General features: G+C 41.4%; 1 protein-coding gene across 8 annotated transcripts in view; it reads right to left on the bottom strand.

Annotated features, from left to right (window-relative positions):
• Positions 1–12,362: 12,362 nt before the first annotated feature.
• Positions 12,363–25,079, bottom strand: part of LOC139567782 (GTPase IMAP family member 7-like) — a 53,678-nt gene continuing 40,961 nt past the window's right edge. For 4 of the 8 annotated variants that reach the window (XM_071389273.1, XM_071389274.1, XM_071389272.1 and 1 more), the window contains 4 exons: positions 17,938–18,024; positions 17,477–17,660; positions 17,267–17,366; positions 12,363–17,166 (listed from right to left, as the gene is read on the bottom strand). In XM_071389273.1, the coding sequence (XP_071245374.1) occupies positions 16,136–17,166; positions 17,267–17,366; positions 17,477–17,660; positions 17,938–18,024 (1,402 nt within the window). In that variant the 3' untranslated portion in view covers positions 12,363–16,135. The remainder of the gene's footprint in view (positions 17,167–17,266; positions 17,367–17,476; positions 17,661–17,937; positions 18,025–25,079) is intronic. The other 4 variants (XM_071389278.1, XM_071389279.1, XM_071389277.1 and 1 more) reach the window with 1 other exon arrangement.

The raw sequence follows: 25,079 nt of genomic DNA, 5'->3' as shown, positions 1-25,079 counted from the left end.
AATAAATTTACCAGGAATTCACAGGACAACAGATGGAATGCCTATCAGAACTCATGAACGTTGGTAAATAAATGTACCAGGAATTCACAGGACAACAGATGGAATGCCTATCAGAACTCATGAACGTTGGTAAATAAATGTACCAGGAATTCACAGGACAACAGATGGAATGCCTATCAGAACTGATGAACGTTGGTAAATAAATTTACCAGGAATTCACAGGACAACAGATGGAATGCCTATCAGAACTCATGAACGTTGGTAAATAAATGTACCAGGAATTCACAGGACAACAGATGGAATGCCTATCAGAACTCATGAACGTTGGTAAATAAATGTACCAGGAATTCACAGGACAACAGATGGAATGCCTATCAGAACGGATGAACATGGGTAAATAAATTTACCAGGAATTCACAGGACAACAGATGGAATGCCTATCAGAACTGATGAACGTTGGTAAATAAATGTACCAGGAATTCACAGGACAACAGACGGAATATCTATCAGAACTGATGAACGTTGGTAAATACATGTACCAGGAATTCACAAGACAACAGATTGAATTCTCATGCATTCTAGAACCATTTGTAATTCTCCTGTCGCCACGGTAATGAGCTGTTGTTGATTCTACGGAACCTACGGAACAGTGCAGAATTCCATCACGCACTATAGCCTACGCAGCGCTAAACAGAACATGGAATAACGACGTGTTCTTTTCCTCTAGTACATCTCATTCATTCCTTCTATTCATACACCTGTACATACTAACGAGGTGAGAATACCAGTCTGGAATACCAGACCGCTAAGAACAATTACACGGCATGCCTGCCTGATGTCTACACTTTCCTCCCTTTGTCAGTGTAGTCCTCCACCGCACCGCACACACAGAACGGACCCAGGCCTGCTTCCTGAACGCTGGAGTTAGGGCTGTTTCTAATTATAGCTCAGAGAGGAGCGAGATTGAGGCACACACACACACACACACACACACAGTATACACACACATACACTAGGCTATGCACACACACAGTACACACACACTACTATAACTACAAGCATAGAATTTACGGTCCCAGGGCCGATGCTTCCCCTGAACCCAGCAGGCCAGGGAGCTGTTCACCGTTCACTTTCTCTGGTTGTAAATCTGACAAGCTTGGTCTGGTGGCTGCATGGTGCACCACATGTTACTGATACTATTGCATCATGTCCGACGCAGGACAGTAGTCATGTGAGGTGTACTCATTAACCATCCACAACATCAGGTAAGTAGTGAGGGGAACGTGTTAGAAACCAACAATGCTATCAAAGGCGTAAGACTCTTGCATCGAATGCACTTGTTGCTGCACACATACGTTTTTCTTCATGGTGAAACAAGTGGATTACTTCCTGTACCGCATGAGGTCACTTTACTGGTGTCACACACAACCCATTTAAAAGTACCACACATGACTGACAATACAAATGCACCTGGTAACACGTTAAGGTGTCCAGGTCACTTTGTCAAAGCACAACACTAGAAACAGAGCTACTCCTTCAGCTTAGAGTGTGTGGTGTTGTGTAGACTAGACCTCCTGCAAGGTGTTTCTGAGTAGAGAACATCATCACCTCCCTGTAGACATCAACAGCTCAGCTAGCACGGCTGTAACACATTACCAAGCCGTTAAAGTGTCACAGAGAGGCCAGTGCCTGATGATTGAGTTATTACTTCACATTAACACATTGACTTACCGTGCCACTGCCTTTAGGCCTATAATGCAGTCACAGTTCTGTGTTCATGTGTGGTACTTTAAAATTGGTTGTGTGTGATTTGGGCGAATCCTTCTCTAAATACGTAAGTGGTATGCTAAAATGGATAAGGGGAAACATTTTAAAAGTAGTTGTTATATCTTAGTTAATATGTAGAGCCAAGCTTAGCTAGCACGTTTCATCAATCTCTACAAAATGAACATGTAAATGTACTCATTAACCATCCACAACATCAGGTAAGTAGTGAGGGGAACGTGTTACAAACCAACAATGCTATCAAAGGCATAAGACTCTTGCAGATTGATGGACTTTGGGTAAAAGTCTGTCCTCCGGAAAACCGATAAGTGGTAGAGTGGTCGAGGAGAGTCTTAATTTGTTAGTAGGCGAACAGAAGAGTGTCCTCCCCTCCTCAATAGCCACCTTTCATCGAGGATAGTCGTGTGTCCTCCCCTCCTCAATAGCCACCTTTCATCGAGGATAGTCGTGTATCCTCCCCTCCTCAATAGCCACCTTTCATCGAGGATAGTCGTGTATCCTACCCGAGTCCTTCACAGAAGAGTTTTAGAAATCTGCCACACCCCCTTTGAAGCAGTTGTTTTCTCGAAGGAGGAAAGCATTCAAACATAAAAGACGATCTGCTACTTATCCTTCTATTTATATCATGTCTTGCACAAACTAGCTACATTAGTTGTATTACTTTACACATTTATTTTGGGATTCCACTCCTGTAAACGTCATTTGCCTGATGAGGCGTGAGTGGTGAGGAGTCTCATTTCATACAAGCGCATTACACGTTCCTTCTCCTCGATTACCTTTGACCTTTTTCAATAGGAGGCGAGAGAGGAAGGAGGAGAGAGGACACAGGAGTTGAGCAAATCCAATTGAGAAAAGAAAACTGTATGCAGAATCAAACATGATCTTCTTCCATTAGAGAAACAAACAAACGGAGGTCGCATGAAAGGTAAAGGTATCAAATCAAGCTTTATTTATACAGCACATTCCAGATAATGGATGCAACGCAAAGCGCTTCACAAAAAAACACATATTTACTACACAACAAACACCAGAGGATAAAAAAACAGAAGAATAACGGTAAAAACTGAAAGACTAAAAAGCACCCTAAGGAATAGCAAAGCTAAAAAGGTGTTTTTTAAGATCTATTTGTAATATGCCCAATGTTTCGGCCCCCCTCAGGTTCTCTGGCAGGTTGTTCCAGAGGCTGGGGGCGTAATAACTAAAGGCTGCCTCTCCATGCCTCTTGGTCCTAGGCTTTGGGATAGTTAAAAGGCCAGTGCCAGAGGACCTGAGGGACCTACTGTGTACATAACTTAAAATCATTTCTGACGTGTATTGGGGTGCACAATCGTGGATTGATTTAAAAACCAATAGAACAATGGTAAAACGTATTATAAACCTCACAGGCAGCCAGTGCAGAGACTTTAAAACCAGTGTAATGTGTACTCTCTGTCTGGTCTTGGTCAGTACCCGTGCTGCAACATTGTGTATGTTTTGCAGTTGACCAATGGCTTTCTTGGGTAGACCATACAGGAAAGCATTACAGTAGTCAAGCCTGTTTGTAATAAAAGCATGGATGAGTCTCTCTGTATCAGCCTGTGATAGAAACGGCCGTTTTGGTCACATTCCTAATTCAAAATTGAGTTCAGAATCGGAAATGACGCCTATGTTTTTTACCAGGTGTTTTATCTTTATTGCCCGTGAATTAAAATGTGCGGCCAGATTCTCTCTCTGTGCTTTGGCTCCATTAATAAGTACCTCGGTCTTGTCTTGATTTAGCTGGAGGAAGTTGTGAGCCATCCAAGTATTTAAATCACTAATACAGTCTAATCATTTATCTTGTGGAGCTAAAATCCTCTGGTGACACAGAAATGTAAAGTTGTGTAAAGTCTGTGTAGCAGTGAAAATCAATGCTGTGCTTTCTGATGACGCTGCCTAGGAGTGACATATATAAACTGAACAGTGCCAGACCAAAAATCAAACCTTGTGGAACTCCACATGTGAAATCATGTTCACTAAGGTCACTAAAGGAAGAATACTGCTTATAAAAATCTGCCAATAGGGGGAGACAAACACCCAACGTTAAATCAGAATCAGAATGATTAGTGATACAACAACTGTAGTCGAGAGAATATTGTCAACAAGATTTAGGGTGAACAGTCACCTTCAAAAGACTCAATTCTGTTATTGTTGATGATGATGTTGTCCGTAAATACACATTTAATCACCGAAGCCCATCTGAATTCAAACAAAGACCTAATACATCAGTGGGTTATTTTATTGTTTGTGGAAGTGTTTTCACTGCAGCCATGCAGAAAACAAGAGGAAATCCTAGGCAAACAGGAAGGTTTCTTTTTTGTGTAATAAAGACAAATTATTGTTCCGAAAACAATCAGGGTCTTTTAGAGTGAACAATACAGGGATAGACAAAATACCTGCACGACTAAGTTGGAATCTTGGAGTCCTACATAGTGGGACAATTGATCAACGATGATCAACAATGACATCACAAGTCCCACAAGGGAGTCATAGGCTCGGGGTGCATCCCAAATTGCATCCTATTGCCTACATAGGGCTTTGGTCAAAGGTAGTGCACTAAGGACCTTGGTCAAAACTAGTGCACTACATAGGGAATAGGGTGCCATTTCATTTGGGACTCAGCCTCAGTTTAGCTTTGAGGAAGTGATACAAGACCATGTTGGCACTTAGAACCACAGCTGCCATTTTGATTGATGTCCCTATAGGGAGAGGAACTAGTAGTCAGACACACTTGTGGCTATGAGTCTACTCTCAAATAATGCCACACATCTTCCTACATATTGTTCATAATGTTTCATTGTTCCTAACGAGTATCACAGACTCAAAAATATTCATAAACACAGGAAAATGCATTCAATATGAAATAGCTTGGGCTGGTCCGGCAGGAGTCGAGGTCAATGTAATATTGTTAATCACAGGAAGCTCGTCCCTCCTAATAACAATGACAAAACAAACACCAGAGGGTGGACATCGCTGAAGTGAGAGGGAGCAACAAGTAAAAGTGGGACTTTCCCCCTATACAGCACAGGGAAGGGAATCAAGGGTCCTTTTCAAGGGCCCTTCAAGACATGTAAAGGCCCCTTGGAGGTGCCAGAGGATGTCCCAAATGGCACCCTGCCTATTCCCTCTATAACACATTATCTTGTACAGGGCCCTGGGTGGCAGGTAGCCTAGCAGTTAAGCGTGTTGGGCCGGTAACTGAAAGGTCGCTGGTTTGAATCCCTGAGCCGACTAGGTGAAAAAAATCTGTCGATGTGCCCTTGAGCAAGGCACTTAACCCTAATTGTGCCTGTAAGTCGCTCTGGATAAGAGTGTCTGCTAAATGTAGGCAATAAGGTGTTATTTGGGAATGCAGACAGAGTCATTTTCAATATCAAGTCGTTTTCTTCTAAAGGAAAAAGAACTGATCCAAGAGCTTTTGTTCTTTTATTAATGTTCTCAAACGCTCGTCTAGGGGATGGGCAAGCAGATAGGTGAATTCCAAGACTCTAGCTTTGTAATGTGGGTGTATTTGGCTGTATAATATAATACTCAATCCCCAATCTGATGTCCCAGATGTGTGCTTAGATATGATTTATTTGTAATGCTTTATTCATGGTATTTTCAGTGTAATGTACAGATTCAGAATAATATAATAACATTAGACATGATGTATTGATTCACCAAATGTAAACCTATAGGGGGAATAGAGAATATACCGTATAGAGGATATATTGAACATGACGACCTGTCAACTATACATTTCCTGTGCATTGTCCCTCATCCCACCAAAATAATCATATTTGTGTCTCTGTATCCACAGGGCATGTTTGGATAAGCCAACATAACATACAGAGTGATGTAACACATCATTAAGTAATGCTGAGCAGCTATAAAGACCTGAACCTGGTTTCATTGAAGGATGAATTGTCTACATCAGGCTTACAGATAATTGTGCAAGTGGCCAGTTAACATGTACAAAAATGTATTTCTTTAGGTTGCAGGTACAAGTCTATTTTCCCTGACTTTTTAGATAGTCCTACACAGAGTTCAGGAGCCTGTATTAATCAAGTGTCTTAAGAGTTGGAGCGCTAATCTAGGATCAGGTCCCCCTCTGATTCATTATGATCCTATATCAGCACTCCTACTCTGAGACTGTTTGTAAATATGGGCCCTGATTTTGGGACAGTATGACAAATAATCAGTATAAAACAGACTAATATCCTTGACTATACTGACCTCTACTGGGTAGTCAGACAGTAGACTGACTAATATCCTTGACTATACTGACCTCTACTGGGTAGTCAGACAGTAGACAGACTAAAATCCTTGACTATACTGACCTCTACTGGGTAGTCAGACAGTAGACAGACTAATATCCTTGACTATACTGACCTCTACTGGGTAGTCAGACAGTAGACAGACTAATATCCTTGACTATACTGACCTCTACTGGGTAGTCAGACAGTAGACAGACTAATATCCTTGACTATACTGACCTCTACTGGGTAGTCAGACAGTAGACAGACTAATATCCTTGACTATACTGACCTCTACTGGGTAGTCAGACAGTAGACAGACTAATATCATTGACTATACTGACCTCTACTGGGTAGTCAGACAGTAGACAGACTAAAATCATTGACTATACTGACCTCTACTGGGTAGTCAGACAGTAGACAGACTAATATCCTTGACTATACTGACCTCTACTGGGTAGTCAGACAGTAGACAGACTGACTAATATCCTTGACTATACTGACCTCTACTGGGTAGTCAGACAGTAGACAGACTAATATCCTTGACTATACTGACCTCTACTGGGTAGTCAGACAGTAGACAGACTAATATCCTTGACTATACTGACCTCTACTGGGTAGTCAGACAGTAGACAGACTAATATCCTTGACTATACTGACCTCTACTGGGTAGCCAGACAGTAGACAGACTAATATCCTTGACTATACTGACCTCTACTGGGTAGTCAGACAGTAGACAGACTAATATCCTTGACTATACTGACCTCTACTGGGTAGTCAGACAGTAGACAGACTAATATCCTTGACTATACTGACCTCTACTGGGTAGTCAGACAGTAGACAGACTAATATCCTTGACTATACTGACCTCTACTGGGTAGTCAGACAGTAGACAGACTGACTAATATCCTTGACTATACTGACCTCTACTGGGTAGTCAGACAGTAGACAGACTAATATCCTTGACTATACTGACCTCTACTGGGTAGTCAGACAGTAGACAGACTAATATCCTTAACTATACTGACCTCTACTGGGTAGCCAGACAGTAGACAGACTAATATCCTTGACTATACTGACCTCTACTGGGTAGCCAGACAGTAGATGGAATGGAGACAGTTCTCTATTCAATCAAAATTGTCAAATTAATAAATCAATAATGTAGTTTTAAACTGAAGGGTTAACCTTGATCTCAGTTAGAGTATTTTTAACGGAAACTCGATGCCATCTAGAGTTTACCAAGAAGCCTTAACCCCCCACTTTACCATTCATATTGTTAATTCTACATAAAAGTGCTAATATCTTATATACCTCTAAACACCATCTTTTCAATCTAAAAAAATCTATAAGAACACTTCTAACGATTAATCAATGAACAACTATCACCAATAAAATCTAACATACAACGCTACTCATTCATTACGCAGTCATCTGAAATTAATGTAAAAATGACCATTGTAAGAACTGAGGTCATTTACAGCATATCGACTAATGAGTAGTCCTAAAACAGAACTCTGGGGAACCCCTGGCTGCTATTTAAGATTTGACACAGACATTGCAACTTTCTGACTGATTCTCACTACCTGTTGCCCCAACATACCACACTGGCTGAATAAACCCCTTGGTTGCAGTCATTCAGCTTACCCGCTGCTCTGAGGCGTCTGCATAGTCCCACATTTTTATTTTTGAAATAAAAATAGCCCAGGGCCTATGCAGCTGCTCTGCAGGCATGGCTGGATGAAACTCCCCACAATGTTTCAATGTGGTTTCAGAAATGGTTACATGTTCTGCTGTTAGCGAGGTTATCCCATGTCCTCAACAATAAACCATTAGCCTCTCATTTAGGCTTGGAATGATCATCAGTGTTATGCATGGGAATGCTGACCTCAGACACCTGATCTGACCTGATTCTGTAAATTAAGGTTCTCCCCACTTCTCGCGGGGTGCGTGCCCGTGTGCTCTTGGGCATGGATTTTATAGGTGTGGTCGCTTCATTCAGCAATATGCACGTGAAGCTACAGTGCAAGCTTCACGTGCATATATCTACGTGCGTGCGCTTGGGTAGAGTCCGATTTTTGGAGCGCACGCCTTTTGTAACATGATACCTCGCAAGTCCATACATTTCCTGACTCACAAATAACAACATTAACGTTTAGTTTTGATTTAAATTACCTTGTTTTGTGCTTGCCAGTAGGCTGTAGGTTACTCCGCTAGCAGCTTGCTATAGCTGGCTAAAAACAGCAAGCAAGCTAGCCTTTTAGCTTCCCACATCTACCCCATGTTAAATTATAAATTATAAATAATATGCCCATGGCATATTACTCACCATTGTAACCTACAACATTAGGCGCAGTTGTCTAAGTCACTGCATCTCAGTGCAAGAGGCGTCACTGCAGTACCTGGTTCGAATCCAGGCTGCATCAAATCCGGCCGTGATTGGGAGTCACATAGGGCTGCGCACATTCAGCGTCGCCGGGGTAGGCCGTCATTGTAAATAAGAACTCGTCATTGTAAACAACTGACTTGCCTAGTAATGGTTTTTAAACAACACGTTTCTTTAGTTGATACCTTTCGTTTTCAAGGTGCACAAGACACCAGTCTGACTTGTGCTTGTCTCAGTGGACTATTCATTTGCAGAGGCTGTGGGAATGACAGTCCATCACTCTCTAAGACATATGCTAATGAAATTGCATATGGTTATTTTATGTAAGAACAATGGTGCAACTAGGGTTGTAAAATTACTGGAACTTACAATCAATTCCCTGGTTTTCCGAAATCCTGGAAATTGCTGCATTTTCCTAGACCGCCATGTGTACAACAGCAAAGTTATCAAGCATATTGTTGTTGAGAACAACGCAGCGGAGGCACTAGCAGAGTGAGAAGAGAAAACAGTCCTTGCCTTAATTGTCTAAGAAAAGTGAAGAGAGAGGAAACCCCAACTTAATTAAGTCTGTAATCAATAACCTAACTGTTAAATGTGCCTGGCTTTATAAATCATCCATAGGATATACACTACATGACCAAAAGTATGTGGACACCTGCTCGTTGAACATCTCATTCCAAAATCATGGGCATTAATATGGAGTTGGTCCCCCCTTTGCTGCTATAACAGCCTCCACACTTCTGGGAAGGCTTTCCACTAGATGTTGGAACATTTCTGTAGGGACTTGCTTCCATTCAGCCACAAGAGCATTAATGAGGTCGGGGACTGATGTTGGGCGATTAGCCTGGCTTGCAGTCAGCATTCCAATTCATCCCAAAGGTGTTCAATGGGGTTGAGGTCAGGGCTCTGTGTAGGCCAGTCAAGTTCTACCACACTGATTTCGACAAACCATTTATGTGTGGACCTCGCTTTGTGCACTGTCATGCTGAAACAGGAAAGGGCCTTCCCCAAACTGTTGCCACAAAGTTGGAAGCACAGAATCGTCTAGAATGTAATTGTATGCTGTAGTGGTAAGATTTCCCTTCACTAGCACGAACCATGAAGAACTGACTTGTTGGAAAGGTGGCTTCCTATGACGGTGCCACGTTGAAATGCGCTGAGCTCTTCAGTAAGGCCTTTCTGCTGTGAATGTTTGTCTATGGAGATTCCATGGCTGTGTGCTCGATTTTATACACCTGTCAGCAATGGGTGTGGCTGAAATAGCAGAAATCACTAATTTGGTAAGATAGATAGATTGTTTGTTGTTGTGTGTTGTTGTTTGTGTCGCACTGCTTTGCGTTATCTTGGCCAGGTCGCAGTTGTAAATGAGAACCTGTTCTCAACTAGCTTACCTGGTTAAATAAAGGTGAAAAAATAGATAGATAGATGACAGATCCTGCTTCTGTTGTCTGTCTGAGAGTTTGTTTAATATCCTACTGATTGCGTGAGCGATAAGCCTCATGCAACATGTTGGATAAAGCAATTTCACAATTTTGTGTGTTTTTAATCTTTGCTATGCTGTAACAAATGCTTCACAATGTTTTTCGTTAGAACAGATTTTCAGGTATTATAATTTATTTCGTGTTTTTTTACACTTTTCCAAACGGTCAGAAATGTTATGATCTAAAAGCACCTGTTTGTCACACATAATACGCTGCGAACGCAACTCCTGTACACACATTTTTCTTGATCTCCTTCTTGTTATTATTACTATTATGATCATCATTATAATAAGTAATGTCATTATCATTAGTAGACTTAGTATAGTAGCCTTGTTTAACCACCATCGAGCTGTAGGCCTAAGAGCGCGTCCTGTTAAGCTGACTTAATACCGTAACTTAGTCCTTTGCGTCACGTAAAGAGAGCAAGTGTTGAGGGGATGTTTTTCCAAAACAAATGAGGGATTTCAGTAACATGCATAACTTTTCAAGTAAAGAACTAGAAATGTGTGTAATTATGTTGCAGCTTCAGCACCACGGACAGCACGATAAACACTGTTGCTGCGTTATCTATGGTCCCTGGTCGCTGCAGCAGGGAGGAGAGAGACAACATGTACCAATCACATAGGCACTACTAGCTGTCACCACAAGTCCGAGCCAGGCCCAAATCAATTGCTGTCGGCTCCCTCGAGTCGTTTTTGTGTCTTAATTATTTAATCAATGCGTGTGCTTAAAGTATCAGACAATCTAGGTGCATATAGTTGATTTTATTAAAACATATCGGTTGTTTTATATATGGAAAAATACACGTTTTGAAATTTGATTCGAACTCTCCGACAATATTTGTTGGGTTCAGGGACAGCCTTGTAGGCTTACCCGGTATTGAGGGCTTATTTGTTGGGGTCGGGGACAGCCTTGTAGGCTTACCCGGTATTGAGGGCTTATTTGTTGGGGTCGGGGACAGCCTTGTAGGCTTACCCGGTATTGAGGGCTTATTTGTTGGGGTCGGGGACAGCCTTGTAGGCTTACCCGTATTGAGGGCTTATTTGTTGGGGTCGGGGACAGCCTTGTAGGCTTACCCGGTATTGAGGGCTTATTTGTTGGGGTCGGGGACAGCCTTGTAGGCTTACCCGGTATTGAGGGCTTATTTGTTGGGGTCGGGGACAGCCTTGTAGGCTTACCCAGTATTGAAGGCTTATTTGTTGGGGTCGGGGACAGCCTTGCAGGCTTACCCAGTATTGAAGGCTGGACTTGACAATCTCCAAATGTCATTCAACTTGTTGGTGTTTTTTAACATGTCTCTTTCCATTCATCAAATGGCCGCTGCACAGTTTGGATTGACTGATTATAGTTAAATCAGTTTTAAAAAGTACTTATACTGTAGGCCTATGTAACTTCATATAGCCACCCAGGAGAAAGGCACACGGACACCCACACTTCAGGTCGACTTGGTTTATAACTGCAGGAAAAGATATCAAACAGTGATGACAGGCATTGACAGAACGGTCACAGCCACACGATCACTGGTTAGGTAGGACACAATATATCTTTCAGATATGAGCAACAGTAATGATACATTCCCTAAATACAGAGGACAAGTACAACAGTGGAGGCTGCTGAGGGGAGGACGGCTCATAATAACAGCTGGAATGGAATAAATGGAATGGCATCAAACACGGCTGTCTTATTCCCTGTCCTCGAGCTGACGGAATAACTCAAGAGAGTTTCCCCTTTTCAATCCGCATAGGATAAACATGGTTTTATGGTAAATTAACAAAGATGTAAACAACTATTTCACTGCTGCTGTATTCAACCTTTTCTGGCCCATGGTTTTGCATGTGAATGTTTATCCTTTTAAGCTTGGAAAAGAGACCCTTAAACCCAGACTTGGAGCTTACAACCAATCCCCTGAATAGCAGGCTAGTGATTGCTTTGCAACACTGATTCCTTACAAACCACTCATTGTAAAAAAATTAAAAAAGCGATTTCCAACTTGTTGTGTAATGTTTATATCCAATGGCCGATAAGCACTGATATGTTTTATCTATCATTTCTCTTCATATGACAAGGATTGAAAAGGATTTGCCAGTAGATTTGACTTGATTCATGATGACTGCTGGTCTAGCTTGCTAGCTAAGATTTTGAAACTATGACATTATCAGTCCAATCAAAGCTACGGTAGATATAACGTGATTTGACAATTTTATCTGTGGCCAATGACCTGGACCTTGGGCACTTCTAATGTAAGTCTATGGCAGCACCGAAGGGGCTTGAATTTTCGAGTACTCCCCATAAATTTTACGGTGACAGTGTCCCCATGAGTGACAGAACACTAAGCCAATCACACCGCAACTAGAGAACATTACCAACCCCTACTCTCTGTATTTTCCGCTGGCTGCCCCACCACCACAAAACACATGCATTTTGGAGCTGCCTTAAGAAAGCAAAAAAGAGACCATGTTTGTATGCAGACTTATTAACTCAATTATTTATTTATTTTTACATTGTTTGCAAACTGATATGTGACACGTATTAATGCCAAAATAACATGCAAAACAGGCAACAACAAACAAAACCATTTAATTTCTTTTGCTAAACGGCTCTGCCCCACCTGCCCTGAATGACAGGTCGCCACTGTGAAATAGGCTTGAAATACATTAACGGCAACATAAATATATACATAGGCACATTCTCTAAGGACTTTTGGATTTATGAACCGGTTTTCAAAAGACACCATTGTGTTATAAAGTTTTAAGGCGCTGCATCTTAGTGCAAGAGGCGTCACTGCAGTCCCTGGTTCAAATCCAGGCTGCATCACATCCGGCCGTGATTGGGAGACCCATAGATAGGCCAGCAAACAATTGGCCCAGCGTCGTCCGGGTTTGGCTGGGGTAGGCCGTCATTGTAAATACGAATTTGTTCTTAACTGACTTGCCTGGTAAAATCAATTTTAAAAATTGTTTTTCCGCCGTTATTCAAATGACATTTTCACGCAGCGTAGAGTATAATTTTGAACTCACTTGAAAACAATAATGCAATTATTCATTGCATTGTGATGCTGTAGGCTAGTCTAGGTAGGTAATTATATTGTCCCAAAACAAGATCAATAAGGGTGCTTTTTGAGCCGTCTCATGTCTTCACTGCTCTTTCGTGCGCAATGATGCACCTGGCCTCTCTGCTGCCTATCAGCTATTCCTATTTGTTCTTGTGGACTCATATTACAACTGATGCAGCTTTGATGCTTTTACATGTGGTATGATGGCTAGTTAGCCTATTACAGATCTGGACAAACGATCCACCTACCACTATTGTCACTATGAATGGTGGATACAACTCTCCTTCCGTGGCCTCCAATTGCTCTTAAATACAAGTAAAACTAAATGCATGCTCTTCAACCGATCGCTGCCTGCTCCTGCCCGCCTGTCCAACATCACTACTCTGGACGGCTCTGACTTAGAATATGTGGACAACTACAAATACCTAGGTGTCTGGTTAGACTGTAAACTCTCCTTCCAGACTCACATCAAACATCTCCAATCCAAAGTTAAATCTAGAATTGGCTTCCTATTCCGCAACAAAGCATCCTTCACTCATGCTGCCAAACATACCCTTGTAAAACTGACCATCCTACCAATCCTCGACTTCGGTGATGTCATTTACAAAATAGCCTCCAAAACACTACTCAATAAATTGGATGCAGTCTATCACAGTGCCATCCGTTTTGTCACCAAAGCCCCATATACTACCCACCACTGCGACCTGTACACTCTCGTTGGCTGGCCCTCGCTTCATACTCGTCGCCAAACCCACTGGCTCCAGGTCATCTACAAAACCCTGCTAGGTAAAGTCCCCCCTTATCTCAGCTCGCTGGTCACCATAGCAGCACCCACCTGTAGCACGCGCTCCAGCAGGTATATCTCTCTGGTCACCCCCAAAACCAATTCTTCCTTTGGCCGCCTCTCCTTCCAGTTCTCTGCTGCCAATGACTGGAATGAACTACAAAAATCTCTGAAACTGGAAACACTTATCTCCCTCACTAGCTTTAAGCACCAGCTGTCAGAGCAGCTCATAGATTACTGCACCTGTACATAGCCCATCTATAATTTAGCCCAAACTACTACCTCTTTACCTACTGTATTTATTTATTTATTTTGCTCCTTTGCACCCCATTATTTCTATCTCTACTTTGCACTTTCTTCCACTGCAAACCAACCATTCCAGTTTTGTTTTTTTACTTGCTATATTGTATTTACTTCGCCACCATGGCCTTTTTTATATTTTTATTTATATATATATATTTTGTTTGCCTTCACCTCCCTTATCTCACCTCACTTGCTCACATTGTATATAGACTTATTTTTCACTGTATTATTGACTGTATGTTTGTTTTACTCCATGTGTAACTATGTGTTGTTGTATGTGTCGAACTGCTTTGCTTTATCTTGGCCAGGTCGCAATTGTAAATGAGAACGTGTTCTCAATTTGCCTACCTGGTTAAATAAAGGTGAAATAAAATAAATAAATAAATAAAAAATAGATTGCAGGATATACCGTTAGACTGGTAAACTATATTGACCTGTGGTATAGTTAAGCAATAAGGCCCAAGGGGGTGTGGTATGGTATATGGCCAATATACCATGGCTAAGGGCTGTTCTTATGCAATGGAGACAGCCCTTAGCCGTAGTATATTGGCCTATACCACAAACCCCAGAGGTGCTGTAACGGTGGTCATCCTCCTCTTCAACCGAAAAGGAGGAGTATTGAGGGAACCAAGGCGCAGCGGGTTGTGAACACATAATATTTATTAAAGACAAGACGAAAACACGAACTTCACTATAAACTAACAAAACAACAAACGGAGTAGACAGACCTGAACGACGAACTTACATTAAACACGAGAACGCACGAACAGGGAAAATAGCCTACACATAAAATGACGATGTACAACACAAACCGAACAGTCCCGTATGGTGCGACAAACACTGACACAGGAGACAACCACCCACAACGAACACTGTGAAACAACCTACCTAAATATGACTCTCAATTAGAGGAACGCCAAACACCTGCCTCTAATTGAGAGCCATACCAGGCAACCCTTAAACCAACATAGAAACAGACAACATAGAATGCCCACCCAAACTCACGTCCTGACCAACTAACACATACAACAAACTAACAGAAATAGGTCAGGAACGTGACAGGTGCCTTATTGCTATTATAAACTGGTTACCAACGTATTTAAAGCAGTAAATAGAAATGTTTCATCATACCTGTGTTATAGAGTCTGATATACCACGGCTGTCAGGCAATAAGCATTCAGGTCTCGAACCACCCAGTTTATAATTAAAGTTAGCACATGGAAAAGCATAGTGCAGGAAAGTACCAAAATACCTTAATATAGGTGAGACCTATGCAAGCAGCTGAGGAAATGTTTCTAGGATGGAAGAAATGTTCTAGTAAAACCTACAGATAGTGAATTTAAACCAGGGGGGAATGCATTACCCTCCCCTGTGCCCAATAAAATCCCAGAGCAAAAAAAAAAAAAGTTTGACAACCCTCCCCTATTTTGGACCACCCCTCTCCCAGTAAAATGCCATCTGTCCCTTACTTCTCAACTAAATACATTTTGGGGGGGATTCTAACAAGGCTACAATGTTTGGTTTATTGTGTGAACAGTCGCAGAGATTATATTTGGTGATCAATGCAGATTATGCTACTTTGATGCATAGCCTATACTGTAGATCAGATCAAGGAACCAAGACACAACACTGCCCCTACGGCTCCGCAATGAATGATACACCGTGTCTCACTTTTCAGGAAGTAAAAGTTTTTCAAATGCCCGAGTGTATTACAAGGTCCTGGCCCCTTTGTGCCGAAAAACGACAACACTGCGCTCTGTATCTACTGTCTCTGCAGAGAGTATAGACCATTAAGCCCATGAATCGGGACACAACCTACATGTCAGATGCAATTCTTGACAAATGTGTACATTTGACAATTGTGACTGCTGTGACTATTGTTATGACTACTGTCAGAGAAAGGGCACAGCCCTCTAGTGACTGCTATTATCTTAACAATTTTTTATTGTACATTTTTGTATTTTATTTGTGTACTGCCTTTTATTTTATGTTCCGTTTCGTTAGTTTTTTTCTCTGTTTTGCTCTTTATTGCCATATTGTTTTTGTTGGTCTGATCATTGTTTCCTCTAAATTAACTATTTAAGAAAATCTTTATATTACCTTGAATACATTCTCTCTTTTTCTTTCTTCTTCTTCTTTCTTTTCCGTTCTATTTAGCTCTTCTTTCAACAATCTGATTTCCTTTTCATATTCCTCTTTATTACGTCTAATTTCCTCCTCCAGTTTTTGTTCCTTCTGTATTGATATCCTATATTTTTCCTTATTTATATCTACATTAGACTTACAGAAGCAAAATATGATAAGAGTGATGATTGTTGCAACAATGATTGTCAGTTTAAACTTAATGTCTGAATCTGAGATTTTCTCCGCCGATTTTTCAACATCCTTCAATGCCAGATCATTTAACTCCTTTCTCTTTTTCTCCTCCTCCTCTCTGATCTCTCTTTCTGCTGTATCCCTCTTTTTCCCCTCCTCTTGTATTATCTGAGCCCTCTCCCTCTTCCTCATCTCCTCTTCCCTAACCCTTTCCTGTGTCAGCAAGTCTGCCTCATGATGATAACCCCTATACTCATTCAGTAATTCTTCTATCTTCTCTAGCAGCTCTGAGACCTGAGTGTTGTCATTCTTGTCCTTGTTGTTAAAGACATGGTATCTGTCCCCACAACTGTTAATGACTTGTAGTAGATGGCTGCTGCCCTTTATAAACGTCTCTACTGGTTTCCCCTCTAGCTGGTCTACCCCAGTGAACAGAACGATCGTGTACTTTAAAGCCTTCTCTCCAAAATGTTCCTGGATCCATTGAACTGACTTTCTGTCCTCATCTGTGAATTCCCCCAGCCTGGTCACCAATAGGAAGGCATGAGGTGTGGTGTTAATGCATTCAGCAGTTTTAACCATAACTTCCTTAGGTTGCAACAACGTGCCCAAGATACCTGGGGTGTCAATCACTGTTATTCTATTCTGGCCGATAACAACATTGTGTTTCTCACACTTTGTGGTCACAGCCATTGGAGAAGCCTCTGCTCGAAACGCCTCTCTCCCCAGGATGGTGTTTCCTGTTGAACTCTTCCCTGATCCAGTCTTACCCAGCAGAACAATCCTCATGTCAAGTCTCACCTTACCTGCAGAGACAAAGGGCATGCAATGAGTAAATGTTATAGAATATATGGAAACACACTCCCCAGAACAAAACATTGGAAATGCAGTTGTGACTATACACACCCTCCACTGTGGGACTCATATGATACCAAAGTCCTCCCAGACCCAGAAGTGAGGGTATGAGGATCCAGAGAAGGCCTAAGGTTTTTTTCCGTAAGCCAACCTGAGGAAATCAGAGTAATGTCTGTTATTAAATTGATACAGTTACTTTACAATCCTAAATCAATTAGAACACAATTAAGAATCTAAATGGGAAAGAATGAATCCCTCTACCTGAGTCAAAGTCCTTTCTATTTCAACATGGCCGTGCTCATCAGTGTCATCCACTAACGTGTGTTTCTTTAGTCCTGGGGCCTTGTAGTGGTCTCTAACATGGTCCTCACAGTACGCAGCCTTACAAACCTTGCAGAACTTCACAGCTTTGTGAATGCGCCCCACACATATGGCACACTTCCGTCTGGTACAATTCACGTGACAGAATACAATAGAACAGCAAAACATTATTGTCCACCTAAACATTATATTTTTTTACTCCTGAACTAATTTAAGCATGATAACCAAAGGGGTGAATACTTATCTTACCAATGTATTTCAATATTATCATTTTCATTATTTTGTTTATAAATATTGTGTCGATCAGTGACTAAACAATCCTTATTAAATCCCTTTTAGTTCCAAATTGTAACACAAGAAAATGTGAAAAAGTCCAATGGGGTGAATTATTATGACCATACCTTTGATGTGTAACACCAGATCCTTGTGGATCCATCTCACCGTCATCTGAACTACCCACTGAGGAGTTTGGCTCCAGAGAGGAGGAGCTAGCAACGAGAGAGAGATTGTTTTAGGTTACCAATCTTGTATATCTAATCTGATCACTCACTGACCTCTAGTGGTCATAGTAGACATTGTCACTTGTAGTGGCTTCCTTTCCTCTTTACGATAGCCACTGCCCTAGCCTGAAAGCTGGGTTGTTTCGTACGCATACAGTCCACACTCAAGGTTTCCAAACGGCCAAAACATTCAATGAGATCCAGGGATATGGTGCAACAAAAATGTTTATTCTTCTTATATCTAACAAAAAATATTATTCTCCAATCAACTTAAAGCAGAGATTACTTGACATGGAAAATACATAATATGACCTGTTTGTATGTCTGTATTGTCAAAAAACTATACCGCTCCCGCGTCTAGCTAGGACTCCCCCCCGAAGGCCCAACTTCCTGCCTTTATATTAAGACACTTACCACAGTACAATGAATGGGCAAAAGGGGGGCAAAAACCAAGTTACACTAACAACAAAAATGAATACATCTCATCAGGTAAATATAAATCATAAAGGTACGTACCTAATATTTCATCATATACATTAATATTGAATATACTTACACAAACGTACATGGAGCTCTGTATGTTCTGTATTTTATACAAATATGTCCAAATTGGCTCTAACATTCCTGATATGGCAAGTCTCTGTTACGGCCCGTTTACTTACTTCATACAATTTATTTGAACTCTGAGCGCTAGTGAACGACTGCCCCCTCTCAATGAGGATTTCAAGTTCAAGGCCGACCGGGGTACTGCAGGCAATGTTTTCAGAAAGCAGGATCCCCATTAAGAGCTTTTCAGACACCCACCAGAATATCGGCGAGTACCTTGCCGGCGCGAAGTACCCCACTTGTCCCTCTACTCAAAGGGGCTAGTGCCTTCACGTACAAGGGCGACAGCCGCCAGTGACCATAGGAACAAAATCAATAAACATTACTAACGTGCAAAAAGTGAATCGATATAAGCATTCATTAAAATGTTCTTACATGCAACTGAAAGAGATTTGCGTCAGTTCAAATCTGGCATCAGGACAAAATGTGATTCATAGTCACCGAATATATTTTAATTAAACTCAAACGATAAATGGTAAATGCAATTTTCGTATATACGGGTTCACTGGATCTCCGCGCAGGGTAGATCAGAGAACTGTGGAATGTACTCAAAATAGTAGTTTTATACTATGACAAGTTTATTCTCAACTTGTCCAGTTGGCCTATCATAGTAGAGGTTTAGCATGGTTCATACTCTTGCTCCTCCTTTGTGGGCCCCCAAACTTGTCCAAGCCCCTTGGCGTTTTCCTTCTCCACATCTGGTTGTTGGGTAGAGCAGCTCCATCTTGTGTCCCCCTCGACCATTCACTGAAACAGTTCCTAATATGGTATTGTCCAGTATTCTAAACTCCTGGCTGGTCTAGAGAGATGCACCCCTCCCCTCTCCAGACTGTCCACAGCTTTTATGGCCTGTGGTGGTCAGTTTTTACACACCTACCCCCCTCTGTATTGTGTGTGTGTGTGCAACAAAACATCATTCACCTTCAATCAATATGCTAACAGCCTATAGTGCATAAACATAAATCCTAACACAACAGAAATTATTACTCAAAAACAAATGATTTGTATTGTTAAACGTGACTCGGTAAACTGATAGTGTTAGCCTGCTAGCTAGCCAGCGGGCAAGTTAGCTGGTCCTGCTGTTGGACGTAAGTGTTGACGTATCACCACACAGACTACATATTTTTCACAGTTTTCTACTGTGATTGGTCAACAACACAGCTTTCCACCTAGGCTGATCGGCTTCCACTGGTGCTCACCGCTGACCACTCCACCTGGGTTTGAATTTCGCCCCCACCTAGGCTTCATAGAAAATGAAAAGGCCACCCCGTCCTCTATCTGTCAGCGCCTTTATAATCAATGGGAGTATAGCGATCTTCGTGGTCAATATCGTGGATATACCATTTATTTTCTTACACAATCATGGTACCAATACTTGATCCTACACTGAACAAAACTATAAATGCAACATGCAACAATTTCAATGATTTAACTGTTCATATAAGGAAATCCGTCAATTGAAATATATTCAATAGGCCCTATTCTATGGATGTCACATGACTGGGAATACAGATATGGGTCTGTTGGTCAAAGATAACTTCAAAAACATGTAGGGGCGTAGATCAGAAAACCAGTCAGTCTCTGGTGTGACCACCATTTGCCTCACACACCTTTGACACATCTCCTTTGCATAGAGTTGATCTGGCTGTTTATTGTGGCCTGTGGAATGTTGTCCCACTTCTCTTCAACGGCTGTGCGAAGTTTTGTATTTGTATTTATTAAGGATCCCCATTAGTTCCTGCCAAGGCAGCAGCTACTCTTCCTGGGGTCCAGCAAAATTAAGGCAGTTTATACAATTTTAAAAACATTACAATACATTCACAGACTGTGTGCCCTCAGGCCCCTACTCCACCACTACCACATATATAGAGTACAAAATCCATGTGTACGTGTGTGTATAGTGTGTATGCTATCGTGTGTCTATGTTTGTACTGTGGTAGTATGGTATATGGTACATGTAGTATCATGGCTCTATTTAGTATTGTGCACATTCCATAGTCTGCTCTGGAATATGGGACTGTGAAGAGACCTCTTGTGACATGTCTTGTGTGGTATGCATTGGTGTCCGAGCTGTGCGCCAGTACCTCAGACAGCTCGGTGTACTCAACATGTCAATACCTCTCATAAATACAAGCAGTGATGAAGTCAATCTCTCCTCCACTTTGAGCCAGGAGAGATTGACATGCATATTATTAATATTAGCTCTCTGTGTACATCCAAGGACCACCACGTACTGCCCTGTTCAGAACCAACTGCAATTTTCTTAACTACTTTTTTGTGGCACCTGACAACACGACTGAACAGTAGTCCAGGTGCGACAAAACTAGGGCATATAGGACCTGCATTGTTGACAGTGCTGTCAAGAAGGTAGAGCAGCACCTTATCATGGACATACTTCTCCCCATTTATTTATATCACCTTCATTTAACCAGGTAGGCCAGTTGAGAACAAGTTCTCATTTACAACTGCGACCTGGCCAAGATAAAGCAAAGCAGTGCGACACAAACAACAACACAGAGTTACACATGGAATCTTAGCTACTGTTGTATCAATATGTTTTGACCATGACAGTTAACAATCTATCCAGGGTAACTACGAGCAGTTTAGTCACCAACTTCCACAGCTCAATTTCCACATTATTTATTACAAGATTTAGTTGAGGTTTAGTGAATTATTTGTCCCAATACAATACAATGCTTTTAGTTTTAGAAATATTTAGGATTAATTTATTCCTTGCCACCCACTCTGAAACTAAGTGTAACTCTTTGTTAAGTGTTGCAGTCATTTCAATCGCTGTAGTAGCTGACATGTATAGTGTTGAGTCATCATCACAGACACTCTGGCTTTGGCATGTCGTTAGTAAAGATTGACAAAAAAGTAATGGGCCTAGACATCTGCCTTGGGGAATTCCTGATTCTACCTGGATTATGTTGGAGAGGCTTCCATTAAAGAACACCCTCTGTGTTCTGTTAGACAGGTAACTCTTTATCTACAATATAGCAGGGGGTGTAAAGCCATAACACATACGTTTTGCCAGCAGCAGTGTCACGCCCTGACCATAGTTTGCTTTGTATGTTTATGTTTTGTTTGGTCAGGGTGTGATCTGAGTGTGCATTCTATGTTGTATTGTCTAGTTTGTCTGTTTCTGTGTTTGGCCTGATATGGTTCTCAATCAGAGGCAGGTGTTAGTCGTTGTCTCTGATTGGGAACCATATTTAGGTAGCCTGTTTTGTCATTGTGGGTTGTGGGTGATTGTCTATGTGTAGTGTTTTTGTGTCAGCACTATTATTCATTAGCTTCACGTTCGTTGTTTGTTATTTTTGTATAGTTTCGTTAAGTGTTCTCTGTGTTAATAAATATCAAGATGAACACTTACCACGCTGAATATTGGTCCTCCGATCCTTCAAACTTCTCCTCAGATGAGGAGGACGACGAGCGTGACAAGCAGACTATGATCGATAATGTCAAAAGCTGCACTGAAGTGTAACAAGACAGCACCCACAATCTTTTCATCATCAATTTCTCTCAGCCAATCATCAGTCATTTCTGTAAGTGTTGTGTTTGTTGAATGTCCTTCTCTATATGCATGCTGAAAGTTTGTTTACTGTAAAATAGCATTGTATCTGGTCAAACACCATTTTTTCAACAACAACATTTTTTCCAAAAGTTTACTAAGGGTTGGTAACAGGCTGATTTGTCGGCTATTTGAGCCCGTAAAGGGGGCTTTACTATTCTTAGGTAGCGGAATGACTTTTGCTTCCCTCCAAGCCCGAGGGCACACACTTTCTAGTAGGCTTAAATTGAAGATGTGGCAAATAGGAGTGGCAATATCATCCCCTATTATCCTCAGTAATTTCCCATCCAAATTGTCTGACCCCGGTGGCTTGTCATTGTTGATAGACAACAATAATTTTTCACTTCTTCCACACTAACTTTACGGAATTTAAAATGACAATGCTTGTCTTTCATCATTTGGTCAGATATACTTGGATATGTAGTGTCAGTGTTTGTTGCTGGCATGTTATGCCTAAGTTTGCTAATCTTGCCAATGAAAAAGTCATTAAAGTAGTTGGCAATATCAGTTGGTTTTGTGATGAATGAGCCATCTGATTCAATGAATGATGGAGCTGAGTTTGCCTTTTCCCCTTTTTCTCCAGAAGGTGCTCCAAAGCTTTTTACTATCATTCATCTTTGTTTCATAGTGTAGTTTATTATTTGTATTATTCAGTTTAGTCACATGATTTCTCAATTTGCAACAAGTTTGCCAATCGGTTGTGTAGCCAGACTTATTCGCCATTCCTTTTGCCTCATCCCTCTCAGTTTTTCAATTCCTCATCAATCCATGGGAGTTTAACAGTTTTACAGTAATTTTCTTCATGTTTATTAGCATGCACCCATTATTGAGTGTCAAGTGCAGTGTCTGTTTGATCCTCAATACACACCACAAACCAACATATATTATTTACATCAATAACATAGGAATCACTATAACTTATTTTATGACCTCTTATACACTATAATTAGGCCCAGTCTTTGGAACTTTGGTTTTCCTAGATATGGCTATTATATTGTGATCACTACATCCGATGGATCTGGATACTGATTTCAAGAACATTTCTGCAGCATCAGTAAAGATGGTATAGTTCATGTTGATACATGTTGATTTAATTCCTGTGCTGGTAGGTTGACTGATAACCTGAACCAGGTTGCAGGCACTGGTTACAGTTTGATGCTTTTTCTTGAGTGGGCAGCTTGATGAAAGCCAGTCAATATTTAAATCACAGAGAAAATATACGTCTCTGTTGATATCACATACATTATCTAGCATTTCACACATGTTATCCAGATACTGACTGTTAGCACTTGGTGGTCTATAGCAGCTTCCCATCAGAATGGGCTTTAGGTGAGGCAGCTTAACCTGTAGCCATATTACTTCAACAGTATTTGACATGAGATCCTCTCTAATCTTTACAGGAATATGGTTCTGAATATAAACAGCAACACCTCCACCATTGGCATTTCTATCTTCTCTGTAAATGTTATAACCTTGTATTGCTACCACTGTATCGTCAAAGGTATTATCTAAGTGAGTCTTAGAGTCAGAATATGAATGTCATCTGTTAGTAGCAAATTATTGATTTCATGAATCTTGTTTCTTAAGCTACATGTATTAACGTGGGATATTTTGAGCACTTTTCTTCTGGAATGTTTACTTGCTTTCATTGCATTACTGGGAAGCTTAGCAGCAGTAGATGTGCTCATGTTCTTTATGTTTGTGAGCAGCTGACCTGCAACCCCAGCGACGAAGATGATCAGACTCCAGGACGGCGAAACTATTCGTTGTTTGTATCCTCTCCGGGCCTCTCGTTTGGGGTGTAGACTACTTTGCGGGAGGTCCCTGTATTCGGCTTCCACTGCTCGTGACATGCGACCATCGTTAATTGTCTTGCTCCTCTTGCTGTGCTCCTTCAACTCCGCTATCAGATGGGGGAGCTCCAGACAACACCGGCCAGTTGAATAACGACAAGGCGGAGATGCATCCAACAAGCGCAAATGCCGTCCAGCCACCGGCGTGGAAAATGTAAACATTTTCCCCAGTTTCTTACGTAGGCTGGCGACTTGCGTGATCAATGAAGCCACCTCAAGCCTATAATCCTTGGCAAGTAAACAATTGCCGCATTGGAACACCGAGTGATCCGGTTTGTCCTGAAACAGTGCGTAATAGATATAGCTCCTACAGTGCTGGAACAGTTCATTTATTTCTCCAGACAAAGAGGGCTCCATTGCAAAACCCATCTGGTACCAACTTCGTTAGCTTGATGGCTAGCAGTTTAGCGTCTCTGTCAAGCAGGCTTAAGTCTGTTAAATGCGATTCCGGGACAAGAAATAGCGGTCCTTGCTGTTAAAAGCTAACCGCATCGCGGAATCCACGCAAAAACAAGTTATGTATTCGTATTTCATGAATGTCGGTTAAGTTTCAATCAATAATAACAAACCAAGTGTTTAATAGCATAAAATGTTCAGCTGCGCACTCTGATGACGTGTGACGACATGATGTGCTGCAGGAGGATAACATCAATACAATAACTGGATATTGGCGGGAACTGGAACACTCTGTCGTACATGCCAATCCAGAGCATCCCAAACATGCTCAATGGGTGACATGTCTGGTGATTATGCAGGCCATGGAAGAACAGGGACATTTTCAGCTTCCAGGAATTGTGTGCAGATCCAGTTTGCATACACTCAATTAGTATTTGGTAGCATTGCCTTTACATTTTTTTTAAACTTGGGTCAAATATTTTGGGTAGCCTTCCACAAGCTTCCCACAATAAGTTGAATAAGTGAATGTTGGCCTATTCCTCCTGACAGAGCTGGTGTAACAGAGTCAGGTTTGTAGGCCTCCTTGCTCGCACACGCCTTTTCAGTTCTGCCTA

The sequence above is a fragment of the Salvelinus alpinus genome, chromosome 2 (genome assembly GCF_045679555.1).
Source record: "Salvelinus alpinus chromosome 2, SLU_Salpinus.1, whole genome shotgun sequence".
Taxonomy (NCBI): domain Eukaryota; kingdom Metazoa; phylum Chordata; class Actinopteri; order Salmoniformes; family Salmonidae; genus Salvelinus; species Salvelinus alpinus.
Note: the sequence above shows the minus strand (reverse complement) of the source record. Positions and strands in the feature narration are given on the sequence as shown.